Source organism: Etheostoma spectabile, chromosome 15, assembly GCF_008692095.1.
Source record: "Etheostoma spectabile isolate EspeVRDwgs_2016 chromosome 15, UIUC_Espe_1.0, whole genome shotgun sequence".
NCBI classification, from domain to species: domain Eukaryota; kingdom Metazoa; phylum Chordata; class Actinopteri; order Perciformes; family Percidae; genus Etheostoma; species Etheostoma spectabile.
This window is the reverse complement of record NC_045747.1, coordinates 11,618,994-11,633,531: the sequence shown is the minus strand read 5'-3', so window position 1 is coordinate 11,633,531 and position 14,538 is coordinate 11,618,994. Positions and strand designations below refer to the sequence as shown.

Sequence of the window (14,538 nt, the reverse complement as noted above, 5' to 3'; positions counted from 1 at the left end):
GTGTTACATTATTACATTCATATTCATATTTGGAATACAGTGATGCAATGAGCTTTTTTATTAGGTGTTAGGAATTCAAGTAAGTTAGTGCTTCTTAAGTGTGCTACAGCTTTCCTTACCACCAGATGGCAGTACAATGCAGCGCATTAAGTCACTAGAAATCAAATCAACGTTTATTTGTCACATACACAATCATACACAGTGCCAAGTGCTGTGATATTCTTTTCATGCCAGCTCCAGAAACAATTATCAAATATAGCAAATAAGGTAGTAGTAATAAAATAAAATGGAAAAAGTAATAGAAAAAAGAGAATATTTTACACTAAAATAAAGTATAATAGAAGCAATAAAACAATATAACAGGATACGCTCGAATGAAATGAAAAAGTAAGCACTAACGTTTCAGAGAAATCGTGTAAATGTAAGAATGGGACTAGTTTTATAAATAGTTAACTAGAGCCAAACAAGTGTTTAATTTGAGTGTAGCTATAGCCTGGGTAGCATATAACAACAACAACAACAACAACAACAATAATCATAATCACCATCATCATCATCATCATCAGATTTATAATAATATATGTGATTTGTTATGAAATTATATATGCAGCCCAAATATTTAATATCTCAATTATAATGCTGTGTTAAAATTACTTATTAAATTTAATTATTGTAAAATAATTTAAGATTAAATAATAGTAAAAACGTGTTGGGTAGGCTACCGTAAAATGTGTCCTGGTAAAACCATAAGTCCTATTAAGAATAATAACTGTAATGAACAAAAAATACCATCAGGTATGACCAAAACATCATGTGACTACTGTATGAATATTATAGTAAGGCTACTTGTTGGGGTCACCAGCTCAGAAATCGCATAAGCACTGCCCCCTCTACAACACGCACGTGTGCGCATGCACGGCCACACATTTTAAAGGAATTAACTTCGTTTTCAGGGAAGGCGGCACCTATCAAGTTAAAAATCTTGTCTGCCCGAGGTGTTTGCAATGCCACGTCTTTTTTGGTTACTGATTTGATTGACCATGTGACTGAATTAGAGGCTCAAATGGCTGCGGTGGCTGCATGATCCGCTTTACTTTTTTAAAGTCCGGTGATCGGTAGCTCCCTCGGCAGCGACCATCCACAGCAGAGGACCGCTGAAAAACACAGCGCCTACCCGGACAAATCATGGCGAACAGCGGGCAGAAAGTTGTGCTGATCACCGGCTGCTCCTCCGGCATCGGGTTACGAATCGCCGTCACGCTGGCCAAAGATGAAAAGAAGCGTTACCATGGTAAATGCGCTTTCTTCTACATTGTTTCTTTGATCGGACCTATTAGCAGCAAAACAGTGTGGCTCGCTTGAGAACCTATTCCGTGTTTACTTCCCCCTGCAAAACTCATTGCACCAATCCTCCTTTACGCACAAAGTTCGGTTGAGTTTCATGCGCAAATCCCGTCCTAACACAAATAAGTGTTTTGGTGTGGTGTCCATTAAGATAGCTAACCCTTGTGATATCGGATCCATATCCTTTTGTAAGGTCTGGGATTCAGTCGCCCCTTTGGTTCAATAATTATCATCTGAAAGCGCAGTTTCCAGGGGAGGCAAGGATGCCGCTTTACAGGCGGAATCATAAAAAGAGTCTTGTCAGTTCTCTTTCAAGTGACTTCTCCAGCACAAAGCCTCCTTTATCGCAGTGAATTGTAGACCGCCTGCTCCGGTTTAGTGCCGTGTCTAATGTGCCTATAGTCCCCTCACTGGAGCGAGTGTTGAAAGGGGGACAAAGTTTGAGACCTGTACAAGCGAGGGTTCACTCTAAAGCAAGGGCCTTGTTTGAAGTCTTCATTGGTGCACAGTGGAGTTAGGGTGTCCCACTTTGACATTGTTGGTCTGTGGGTCTCCTCTCCTGCTTCCCAGCCTTTATTAATGTCACTCCAGGGATTGGAGATCCAAAACCTTTCCGTGTCATGGAGCCTCAGACAGAATTACATTAGACCACCTTCCCACCCCCACCCCTGTTGTTAAAAGTTTGCCTTTAAAACCCCCCTTGTTGTTAGATGGGACTTTATGCAGAAAAACAGAATTGGCTAGGCCTGTGACAGTGAACCCCCATAATTTCAGCAGTTGTGTTACAAAAGATCTTTTGATAAGATCATTTTTGTCAAGTTAAGTTATCACTGCTCTCCTTTGGCCGCTTTAGGAACCACTGTGCACTTTTTTTTTTCTTTGAGGGCCATCAGGATCTGATGGGATTTATTACTGTGAAATCGATGAGCAAAGCAAAAGTGATTAACTGCTCCTAGAACACTGGTCTGTGTAGATGTTTTTTTTCACAATGTGACCTGCTTTCAATAAGGCCACCTCTGAGCAATGAAGCTGATCTGCCCTTTACCCAGGGTCCTTAGGAAATCCAACAGAGATTAAATATTGCATTGGGCATAAAAGTAAGGATTAGTTGCAGAAACATACAGTACACCAAACTCAGCAAAACCCCCTAAAAGATCTCTGTGTGTGCAATGAAATGTGGTTCATTCAAGAATGTTTAAGCAGCCCAGAAGTAATTCCTGCAGGAGCCAGAAGAACAATGGATCTCTTGTTCACTTCTCTACCAATACGTAAATCTCTTTGTTGCTTCATGGACACAGTTTTCAAATCACAAGATTAGGCTTAACTCAACTTCATAAGACATCATTATGTAATGTATTTTGTGTATTCAACAACTTCCACTGACAAGTTGTATGACACGTACAAAACCAAATCTTAAAAAAGGCCTAATTTGCATGACTATACGTCATGAAATGTTAGTAACATTGCAACATTCCAACTCTATCTCTGATCAGACAAGAATCAGGTGAGGGTTTGCCTTTATCTGGTAAGGACAACAGGCAGATTCAGATGAATGTGTGAAGAGGAGGTTGTTTACTCCCCGATTACCAATGTGCAACAGCACAGTCTCTCTTTTTCCTCTGCTAGATAATGTCAGTCAGCAGTGTGTCAGCATAACACACAACATGGAAGAAGCCATGAAAGCTGAGTCAACACTGTGCCGATAGCTGCTGTCACGGGTCATGATAGATTCTTGTGCTGAATGTAGGTTAATGTTGGTCAGCGTGTAAAGTTCAGAGGAAATCAATTCTGTGTCCTGTAAACTGACAGGCGTGGTCATCGCAAAGAACTCTGACCTGCACGTCTGACAGCTGTGTGTGTGTGTGTGTGTGTGTGTGTGTGTTTGTTTAGGAAATCTTTAGTTCAGTAGATTACAAGTTTCACAGTACTGTCATTTCATCAATGGGTCAAGAGTTATTTTATTTTTTATTACAGAAAAGAATTACTCTTGATTTTCTTAATGACTGAATTTAAAAAAAGGACAAACATGGACTCCAATAAAATGTTATCATGATTGTGATGATATTGATGAAGTATTTTTATGTGGTTCCATGTTGTGTTACTGTACAAGTCTAAAGAAGAGTTTCTGGTATTATAGAGGCTCTTTTTGTAAAGTTTGAAGCCACATCATACATTTAAAATAATATTTTCCACTTCTCCATCTCTCCCTATCAGTTATTGCCACCATGCGGGATCTGAAGAAGAAAAACAAGCTAGTGGAGGCAGCGGGAGATGCATATGGCAAGACCTTGATATTACTTCCACTAGACGTGTGCAGTGACGAGTCAGTTAAGCAGTGCATCAACAATATCAAGGACCGCCATATTGATATCCTGAGTAAGTGGGTAACACTTGAAACTAGGCCTGCATCTATCATTTGACCCCTTTCCCAGCATGGAATGACATTTGATCTATCCTCTATATGTGGCTAAACTTGTATACATGTTCTTTGTTTCTTTTATCATATGTTTAAGAACAGTTGATAATTTAAGTATGTAACCTAAAGTCATTAGGTTATATATTATATTACCTTGTTCAGTTCCTTATCTGTGTGATAACCAAAGAATAGAACATTAACCCTCAACCTTCCTGCGAAAGTAGCCCGTATTTACTGTAACATAATCAGTAATGTCATACCACATAACACTAAAAGTCTAACAGACTTGTGAAGTGGAAAAGCAAACTATCACAGTACAATGTTCTTACTGTAATAATATCACAACTTTAGGACAAAGTTTGAAAGTAACTGAAATGTTTTTTGGTGCTCTCCTGTAGCGCTGTCCTCTGTGGTTCTGCAGTTGACATTAAGAGTAGGTGGGGGGAGGAGATTGGGAGAGTCTTGAAATTCCAGTGGGCAGATAGATTCTGCACCAAAACAGAAAGCACCACCATACTGAGTGTCCTGTCCACCATATCCTGAGTGTGTGAAATATGGCTGGAACTGAGTCAGCAGCTCTGTCTGCCCATAACACCTTCTTTTGCTTATTTATTTCTGAATGGGGGGGGGTCCTTACTGCTTAAACAAAGCATGCAATGTATTTTCAAGCCCAGAAATCGCAGCCTGTCACCAGAAATGAATTAGGTCATTGGTATTACTCAAACACTCTATAAAACATTTGATGGTGATTTGGGCAATTGTAAGTTAGATTAATAACACACACATAGGTGACTCTTTTCAGTTATTGTGTTTAACCCTTTAGTCTAGATAAAGGTTCTATTTATAAACCTGCCTCCATCCAACATTGCATCCCCCTTCACCTAATTACTCAAGACCCAGAGGCCCTTCAACATGGACTTGTGTTACATCACACCTCTCTGTTGTTGTCGCACACTGACATCTGGTGGCAATATCAAGCGATACCATCTGTAATCTATCAATTAGGGATCTATTCTTGTAGAAAGGCCAAGTGAACAGAGCAAACAATACAGATATCACTTAATATTAAGAAAACAATATCTCAACTGTTTTATTAATTACAGGTTTGTGATCTCTGTGTTTGTGTGTTTCCTGTCAGTCAACAATGCAGGAGTGGGCTTGCTGGGACCTGTGGAAAGCATCAGCATCGAGGAGATGAAAAGAGTTTTTGAGACCAACTTCTTCGGTGTTGTTCGCATGATAAAAGAAGTGATGCCAGACATGAAGAAAAGGCGTTCAGGACACATTGTGGTCATGAGCAGTGTCATGGGTCTTCAGGGTATGATTTGGGCAGATTTAACAAATCTGCAATCCAGTTAGGTCTGATCTGAGAACACAAGAAATAATATTTAGAATTCCAACAGACCATGAAAAGGCATGTTTCAAGACTTTGCAGGTGTAGACAGGAGCACTGCACATAGACGTTTGATAAATCACACTTGCAATACTATTTGGATAACTGGTATATTTAGCTGGCCTAATGCTCGATTGAAAAGCAGGAGAATAGAATTCTAAATGATTGGCTGTAAATCATTGTGTGTTCTGTGCTTTAGGATCTATTGAATTAGTGAGGTCAGAAATCAGTTTACAATAACATGGGAAGCAATTTCAGTGGACCTTAAACTTGAAACATTATTTGAATTGTATGACATAACAGAAGCACTTTTTTACTGTATAAAAGAATACACTGTAGCAGATGCTTGTTATCTTGATCTAATCTTCTAAAATGTATTGTTTTCAAATAGCAGTAGTAGATCTGTATTAAAGGCTTAACTTTATTCTATTTATTTGCTGTCTGCCTATGTTGGACATTTGAGTTAAATAGCAAGGAGTTCCAAATCAACATTTTTTTTAACTTGTTTGAAGTGCCAGATGGGTTGGGTTTACTAGAAAATCAGATAAGTTGTTAATCACAGGAAAGTAGGCTAAACTGACTTTCATATGCTGTCTGGCACTTGCATTTCCACATGTGACATATGTCTGTTTCTTATCTGTTGATTTGAGTATCTTAGGCCTTTATGTGTAAATTATGTTTGACACATGTCTGCTGTTAACAGAGTACAGTGAAATCTGATAATACAATGATGTGATAACGTCCTTTATCTCTCTGTTTTGTTGATTTAGGAGTGGTGTTCAATGATGTTTACACTGCCTCTAAGTTTGCCATGGAAGGTTTCTGTGAGAGTATGGCCGTGCAACTGATGAAGTTCAATATCCGGTAGATTACCCTATTTTCTTTGTTCTACTTTTACATCTGTCTTTGCTTTGTACTGTACATGCTTCCTCACGGGCCTTTCTGCATTTGACTCCCCGCAGTTTGTCCATGATTGAGCCTGGCCCAGTGCACACTGAGTTTGAGACAAAGATGATGGAGGATGTGGCCAAGATGGAGTATCCAGGGGTAGATGCCGACACAGTCCGTTATTTTAAAGATGTTTACCTGCCGTCATCCATAGATATATTTGAAGCCATGGGCCAGACGCCAGAGGACATAGCTAAAGTAAGGGAATCTATTTCAGGATTCAAGAATCAATGTTCTGTTTGTCTGATCACTAACTGTTATTAACATTTACCAGGCGTAATAGCAATGAAATCAGTCAAAACTTTCTTTTGCTTCTTGTCTCTCCAGTGCACTAAAAAGGTTATTGAGTCAAGCAGCCCTCGCTTCAGGAATCTGACTAACAGCCTCTACACACCTATTGTGGCCTTAAAGTACGCAGATGAGACTGGTGGCCTGTCTGTCAACACTTTCTACAACCTACTCTTCAATTTTGGCCCTCTCATGCACATCACCATGAGCATCCTCAAGTGCCTGACATGCAGCTGCCTGCGTAGACGCACCGTCTCACCTAACTGAAGAGGGTGTCCAACCCTGCCCCTAATCCTTACACTCCCATATTATTGAACCCCACCCCATTCCTACTGCCTTATTCTGAGGTATTGGGCTAAGCAGGCGGACTAGAGCCAGTAACCTTGGAGAGAGGAGGTGCCTTTTAGTTCAAGGAAACTACCATGATAAGCTTTGCTAGACAAAATGCACAATTGCACAAGTTTGTCACAGAGATGTTGTATGCAGGATGACCTCATTTGAACACACACAAACACACACACACACACACACACACACACACACACACACACACACACACACACACACACACACACACACACACACACACACACACAGATATAGTGTGGCTATATTGAGGTTAGATGTCTATATCATTTAAATGAGACACACAGGCATGACATGAGATAAGAGCCCCGATGGACAGACAACAAAGCACAAAAATGAACTCAGTTACAGAGAGATTATTATCATTATTACATTATAGAGAAATAATATGCCATAACTTGTAGCTGCCTAGTTAACGATTCACTCAGGCTCACCAGAGTTGTAACATGTATGACAAAGACGGAAAGAATATATGTGCTTTTATTGTGCTGTGCCCTTAATTTCATGTTTTCCATAGCGAAGTGTTCTCATGGTCATAACTGCTGTTAAATCATATTTTTAATTTTTTTGTTATGTTTTTCAAGGTTTGTGAAGGGGTGTGTGAGATAATTTTAATCTAGCATCTTGATTTAAAAATAAACGGAATTTATACATAATAATTTTTCTTGATACTTTACAGTAATAGAAGTCCAAGGATATTCTTTCTGTCTGCAAGACTCCTTGGATACCATGAGGGGGCAGTATTTCACAGTTTTTCCCCTGGCAGCCAAACTGTGGGTTTCACAGGATCATCATCAGCAGAGCTGGAGCTGTAGTGTAAAGGAATTTGTCCTTAGTGGCCTCAGATAGAAAAGTGCAATATAATTGAATAGTTTAAATCTTGCATGCACTGGCTTTTTTTGTCAGCAGGTTTGTTTTATACATTATAGTTGTATCTATATTTTTCAACAATACATTATTCAACATTAATCCACAGAGAAGATTTTGAAAAATTACTGTAATTTCCATTATAGAAAGTTTTTCTTGCAACAAAAAAGCTATTGGGACAATATACAGGTAAAGACACACATAAGGCCTCTTGAGGAGCATGAACTTGTTTTTGCATATTTTTGTTCCTTCTTGCTTGTGGACATACGCACACATAAGCATGTGTTTGCATGCGTGCGTGCATGCGTGTGTGTGTGTGTGTGTGTGTGTGTTGTATGAGCACGTCTATGGGCCAAGTTAGTGATCTGTTGATGGATATAAAGAGGTCATGGCCTGTTCCCCATGAAAACCCCTCCCTTGAACCCCCACCCCTCTCACACACACACACCCTGCTTTGTGCCGTGTGAGAGAATGTGACCTGGTTCCCATCCCTGAGGAGGGGTGAACCCTAATGACGGCCTCCTCAGACACATTGCGCAGCCCTCAGCCTCCCTCTCCAGCTGGCCCCCTCAGCCCATAGGGCCTGGACCCCCTGGTCCACACTGGGAGAGGCATGTGGTCTGGCCTGGATAGCCTAGCCAGAGTTTGTCCTGTCTGCACACACCCTGTCTCATCCTGCCATGCCCTGCCTTGTCCAGGATGGTTACACTCACCGAATTCTTGGAGCTCCTCATCAGAGGACAGTGCAACTGGTTGCAGACCTGTAGTTTCTGTGCAATTCTGTACAATAAGTGCAGCGCCTCAGCTCTGTGTATGTGTCTTCATCAGAGGCGACAGCTCCGCACAATGGAACAAAGACGCTGTCAATCACAATCAAATGGGTGTGTGTGCAGGGGTTAAGGGGAAGGGGGGTAGGAGGTTGGGGGAGGAGTCTGTGTGTCTTGAATGTTTAGGGGGATGCCAAGACCCAATGTGGGACGCTGAAGGCTAAGGGCAGGGGGTAGTGAGAGGTGGGGGTGTGTCGCATTTGGGAAGATGAGAATTGGGGTGCCCAGTCCTGAATGGAAGACCTGTTTACTAATTGAATGAACACAGGAGTTACAGCAAAGTCTCATTAAACAAGGGGTCTTATCAAACCATTGTTGCGCACCTTTGTTTCACAATCAAGAACGTAATTGTAGTATAATGAGGGCAGCCTGACGTGGTTAGGCCTTCCCTTAATTGTACCCCTGTCACAATTACTGAGCCACTAAACATGCATGGGCCCGTTTTATGCACCCTTGTTGTGTACTGACAAACAATCCACTTACATTTTGAAAAGTAAACATGAGTAGAGAGAAGGAAAAAAGGGGAATCTCAAAAGTTATCTTTTTAGGATACATTCTTTGAAATATGTATGCCTCCTCTATTGCTGGGTCAGCCATTTTACCGTATCCTCCTTTAACTTTCATCATCCCTTGAGAACCACACCTAAGCCTGACTCAGACAGTGATGGGATAGACTAGGGAGTCAGAGATCAAAAACAAGTCTGTGGCAGAGGTCAGGAAATTGTAAGAATTGAGTTATGAAAATGGGAAAGAGGAAAGAAGAGGTAAAATTTGAAAAAAGCAGAGGAAGCAAAAAAAAGGTCTGGGTGCTGTGGGATGCAGTGGCAAGTGGAGCTGATGTCTAGACACGGTGCTACAGCCGGATCCCAGGTCAGGATGGATAAAAATGTGGCACCACTTATATGTTTCTGTTATTATTTGCCTTTGCAATCAATGATCCTTTCTGAATAATTCTGAGTAGTGTCACAGAACCGCCATATGACTTGATTCCAGGATCAGAAACATATTCAAAGGTGGAGGTCAGCCACTATTTACATGGCTGTGTGTGGCTGGAGAAGTAGCCACAAGGGACAGATTACTATCCATAAAGCTGATCTGGGGTCTGAGAGAAGCTATCAATCTTTATATAGTCAAAACAGGAGAAGCCCTAGTTGGCTGTAACTTGCCTGTGGTGGTCGGGTCCATTAGGGCAGCAGAGGCCACAGGGAGAAATAACCACACATCTATCTCTCCTTCTCTGTCCATTCCCTTTCTCTGTCCTTCTCACTCACTCACTTTCTGTCTCTCTCTCAGGCCTACTGTCTGTCTGCCCTCTTCTCTGTCCATCTTCCTAACTCCACTGTGCAGTGACCTCTCTCAGACCCAACGTGGGTCACTTGTTTATTTACACATGGAGAGGGGGGTCATCATCTCTCGTTCTGAGCAGAACTGCTTGTTTGCGAGGCCATTCAGGATCGTTTGGAGGTCAGAACATAAATCAAAAGAATCCTGGCTCTAGCTGGCCAGTCATACACATTGTTTTACAGACACAGAACCACTATTGTCACCATTATTACATTAGCGTAGCCCCCTTTCCCTACTGCTCTTCCAGAACATAAACAATCCAGCAGGAATTTCCAGACTGCGACTCAGTTTGCCCACTACCGTATCATTGTGTTCCACTCCGTTCACTCTCTCAAAACTACCAGTTCCAATGACTGTGAAACTCTGTGATTAGAGGGTTCATTCTGTGTACAATCATTCTGATTGTCAAACAACAGGATGATGGTTGATTGTGCTGGGTTTAGAAATGATGTAATCTGAGTTGAGGTAACATGATCTTCTTGTTGTTATTGTGGACAATGAGGTAGGATTGGTGCAATATTTCACAATAGCAGTCTGACAGCAAAGCCGCTGAAGAAACTTGAAACTCCTGTTTGTAGGAAAGACAAGTTAAAGAGCATGACTGAGTCCAAAAAGCAAAAAAAAACATTAAAAAAAACAGATAAGGGGAAGAAAATAAACTCAAACAAACAAACTACACTTTTCTCACCATCCAGTACACTCATGTTTCTTCCCGTAACATATCATCTTTCTTTGGGTTTCTAACCTCTTCCACCATGGATTAGTTGTCTCGATCTTTCAATGTTGTAATTAGACGTCTGGGAATTTAGTGCGAGAACCATTTCTATTTTTTTAATTTACAGAAAAATAACCGTATGATTTGCTTTCTGGTTTGACCGACACCAAGGAGGGAATGTTTTCATCCAAGCGATAGTTTTCCTTTTAATTTGTTTCCCAAAGATGTTTTTCTCCTGTGCCTCTTGCAGTGTGTAAGTGAGTTTAGTGAGTGTTTATGAGGATGTGTGTATAAGTCAGCCTGACAGGACTCAAAGACATACCAAGAAGAGTGGTGTAGATAGATAGATAGATAGATAGATAGATAGATAGATAGATAGATAGATAGATAGATGGATAGATGGATAGATAGATGGATAGATAGATAGATAGATAGATAGATGGATAGATAGATAGATAGATAGATAGATAGATGGATAGATAGATAGATAGATAGATAGATAGATAGATGGATAGATAGATAGATAGATAGATAGCAAGTATGTAAGCTATGTAAGTATGCAAGTGACAGAGACAGTTAGTTAGTCTTTGTGTAATAGACAGTGACCTCATCAAAGAGTCTATCAGTTTTGAAGTTTGTCCTTGCCTGGCAACCCTGGCTGTATCCCAGCCTCATTTCTCTGTCAGAGAAACAGCCTCACTCTGCACTGCCATGGATCTGACCTATTCACTGTCGCCAAGCATAAAGATGAGAAACCAAACAGGGTGCGGGCACACCCATGCCAGGAAGCCTGTCTTAGCCCAAAGAGCCCACATCATTGTTTATTCAGCTTGAGTGCATCATGTCTTGGCATCCAGGGTGAGAGGGAAAACGTTAAAAAAAACTTTTACTTCGCAAGAACGTAACGATAATTTAGCTTCAAGTTGTGGCTCACTTAAGCATAATGACGAAGTAAAATTGCTCTTGAGCAGTAAACTCCAAAACCAGTAGGCATGTTGGTCATCTGCTTTGTTCAAGATCGATGAACAGTAAACTTTGTGCTGAATTTGTGGATCCACACAGGCTGATTGTTTTTTTCCTTCATCAAAACAAAAGAACGTCTCCTCTATAGAGCGTGAAAAGATGTTCATAGATTTGTCCCCACTGAAGAGATGTCTTTGTTGGTTATCTCCATTGGTGAGCCGCCTCTGTTTGGCTCAGCCTAATCAGAACACAAACACGCCTCTGTCATTTGGCTGCTCGCCCTCTCACTCAGTCTCCTATTAACAAAAACTACAAATTGGAGTCTTTTTCCCCCTCCTCAATTCATTTTCACTTCTATTTTTTAAATCCTCGCTCGTCCTAATGCTTTTTATTGGTGTGCATGTGTAGTATAAAGAACATCACGCCACAATGTCAGTCTCTCTCTTCCTCACACCTTGGCCTCAGATTTGTTTTCTCTCTTTCATCTTCCTCCTATCCCAGCTACTCGTCTAGATGATGTGCCTCTCTCCCTCAGGCACAGACACTGAGGGCTTGGCATACATTAACTCTGCTTGTCCGTGCACAGCCTGGTTTCGGTTGCCGGACGAGAACTGTTGCAATGTAAAGAGAATCCCTGAGGGAGAAGACGTGTGTTGGATTCCTGATGAACACAGGGTGGTCACATCCTGAATATGTTCAATATTACAGTTTCCTTTCATAAATGATACACATGCACACCATACTGTTCAAAAACAGTTATGAAACAGTTTTAGTGTCATAGCAAAGGTTATTCATTTGAAGTTAAATGTGTTATGCACAGACAAATTATAAATAACTGAATGGGAAAACTAATTTGTAATTTTAAATGCCAATTATTGGAAAACACTGTATACTAGGTTTTTTCAAAATCTTATGTTCTTTTGAAAGGCACTGTTATTAAAAGTACAGTATGTGCCACTTGGCCTGCACTTGGGTATCTTAATAAGAGCTCTTTTCAGTGTTGACTTGTTTATGACTGCCATCCCTACTGTATGCACACATGCCTGTTCTTTAGGCAGTGGAGGGATGCAGTCATATTGCTGTGGGCACTCTCCAGAGCTGGATACATCATTTGTCATTTTGTTTTACATGTTTTGTTTTACAGTTGTTGTTACAGCGTTGTATTTGGCAATACATGTTTTTTTTCCCAACTGTTAATTTTGCATACAGTGTAGTGTAGAACAACACTAAAAATCGAAAGCAATATTTGTGAGGGTAAAGGTATATAGTTGCGGTGTGTATAGTTGTTTAAATTTTAAATATTACATGTAAAATAAATAACACATCCCAAATACTCAATTTTGTGTTATAATACTACATATTTAAATGCATGCTACTCCTCTTAATTTTACTGTAATATAGACTATAAATACGTCTCACAGTTGGTTCTTTGTCAATACTGAGCTCCAATTTGCCAAACATTACAGTAAAACAGCTGTTAACTGTTGATAATTTTTCATTCACTGACCACTTATTTCAAAATTTATGAATACTCAACTCAATCAAACTCAACCACCAGCAAAACTTCACGTTTCAACAGCCCACTCTGCATGTTTACATAGGCTATTCTTTTCAGAACGCTTAGAGTTACTCTATGTTCAAAGAATGCTTCTGTAAGACAGCAATATTTTGTGAAACTCTGTGGAGACACCTTTAAACCTAACACAAAAACACATTAGAAAGCAACAATAGTTTACATCTATTTACTGTAAGCAGAAAGCCAGTGCATGTGTTTATATTTGTTTGTTTGTTTCTACATTTAACTATCTACAATCAAAACATGTTTTTTATATGTGCAACCACAGCACCAGTTGGGCCAGTTGTTCAGTTTATGTGTGAATTATCCACATTCTCCTTGTGTTCTCCTAGGTTTCCTCTGGGTACTCAAGTTTCAAACTATCCTAAAAAAACGTATATATATATATATATATATATATATATATATATATATATATATATATGACACACAGTACAGGCCAAAAGCTTGGAACACTTGGAGTTTTGATGACTTCAGTGATAATCTACATGTAAATAGTCTGAAATAAAGAAAACGCATTGAATATAGGGTGTTTTCTTGGCCTGTACTGTATATATATATATATATATATATATATATATATATATATATATATATATAATGTGGACATGTTTCAAAGTACTTGAATTACTGTTATTTCATTTTGTATGTTTTGGAATTACTCTAAACCAAAATGGTGGCTAAACAAGCAGTGTTTTTGCCTTCACTAATGACAATTTTTGACAAAAAAATCAAATATCCTTCAGTTCTGTACTACTATGTTGATAGTGCACTTTTATTCCAAAATGTTAGTTGTGTCACCTATAAATTATCTGTCTGCAATTAAACATCAGTATTAGTATCACACTCATTTTAGCCTCCAGGCCTCCAGGGGACCTCCTGTCTATTTTATACACTGATTGTTAGCACCTCCTGCTAGGGGTTGCCCTTGGTTGACGATACGCCACTGCATGTGATTGGTGCATAGGCCCGTCAGTCAGCGACATCTTGGACCCTGGTTGAAGCCAGCAGAGGATTATTATTATTTTCATAGACAACAGTGAATAGCCTTTTAGATGGATTTATGGCTTTGGTATTACTCGTGTAAAGTCTATGAAAAGTCACTGTCTCCTCGGCTGGATTACTGATCTTCTGGAAGGGCTACGAACAAGACGTGGCGCTGGGTTGAAAAGTCGCAGAGCAAAACAGAGATTTGTGATTTGATTTTTGGATTCTTAAATATGTATTTATTTTACAAGACTCTAAAAAAACTTCTGGTTGGCCTACAATTGTCAGAGGACCTTGTTGAAACGGCGAATTTCTCTGCTTCTAAACTCCATGTAAGTCTGTAAACTCTATTGATCTGGCGTTATTAAATAAGACATAAAGTCACAGGCAACAGCACCGACTCCGCAGGGGATCCTGTGACAAGATGAGAAAGTGTTCTTAATATAACACTTGTTCTTGTTATGATAGTGTGTGTGTGTGTGTGTGTGTGTGTGTGTGTGTGTG

At 40.0% G+C, this 14,538-nt stretch overlaps 1 protein-coding gene across 1 annotated transcript; it reads left to right on the top strand.

Annotated features, from left to right (window-relative positions):
• The first annotated feature begins 902 nt into the window (after nt 1-902).
• On the top strand, nt 903-7,037 carry rdh8a (retinol dehydrogenase 8a). The gene is made up of 6 exons (XM_032537806.1): nt 903-1,291; nt 3,559-3,720; nt 4,899-5,078; nt 5,924-6,017; nt 6,116-6,299; nt 6,429-7,037. Exons 1-6 carry the CDS (start codon nt 1,186-1,188, stop codon nt 6,654-6,656), a joined length of 954 nt encoding a protein of 317 aa, XP_032393697.1. The 5' UTR covers nt 903-1,185; the 3' UTR covers nt 6,657-7,037.
• Nucleotides 7,038-14,538: the final 7,501 nt, after the last annotated feature.

What these genes read in the sequence shown, in the direction of transcription:
- rdh8a (XM_032537806.1), top strand. Translation starts at nt 1,186, where the DNA reads ATGGCGAACAGCGGGCAGAAAGTTGTGCTGATCACCGGCTGCTCCTCC. An exon ending in CAGTGTCATGGGTCTTCAGG is followed by an intron (nt 5,079 to 5,923) that starts GTATGATTTGGG and finishes TTGTTGATTTAG; the next exon opens with GAGTGGTGTTCAATGATGTT. An exon ending in CTGATGAAGTTCAATATCCG is followed by an intron (nt 6,018 to 6,115) that starts GTAGATTACCCT and finishes GACTCCCCGCAG; the next exon opens with TTTGTCCATGATTGAGCCTG.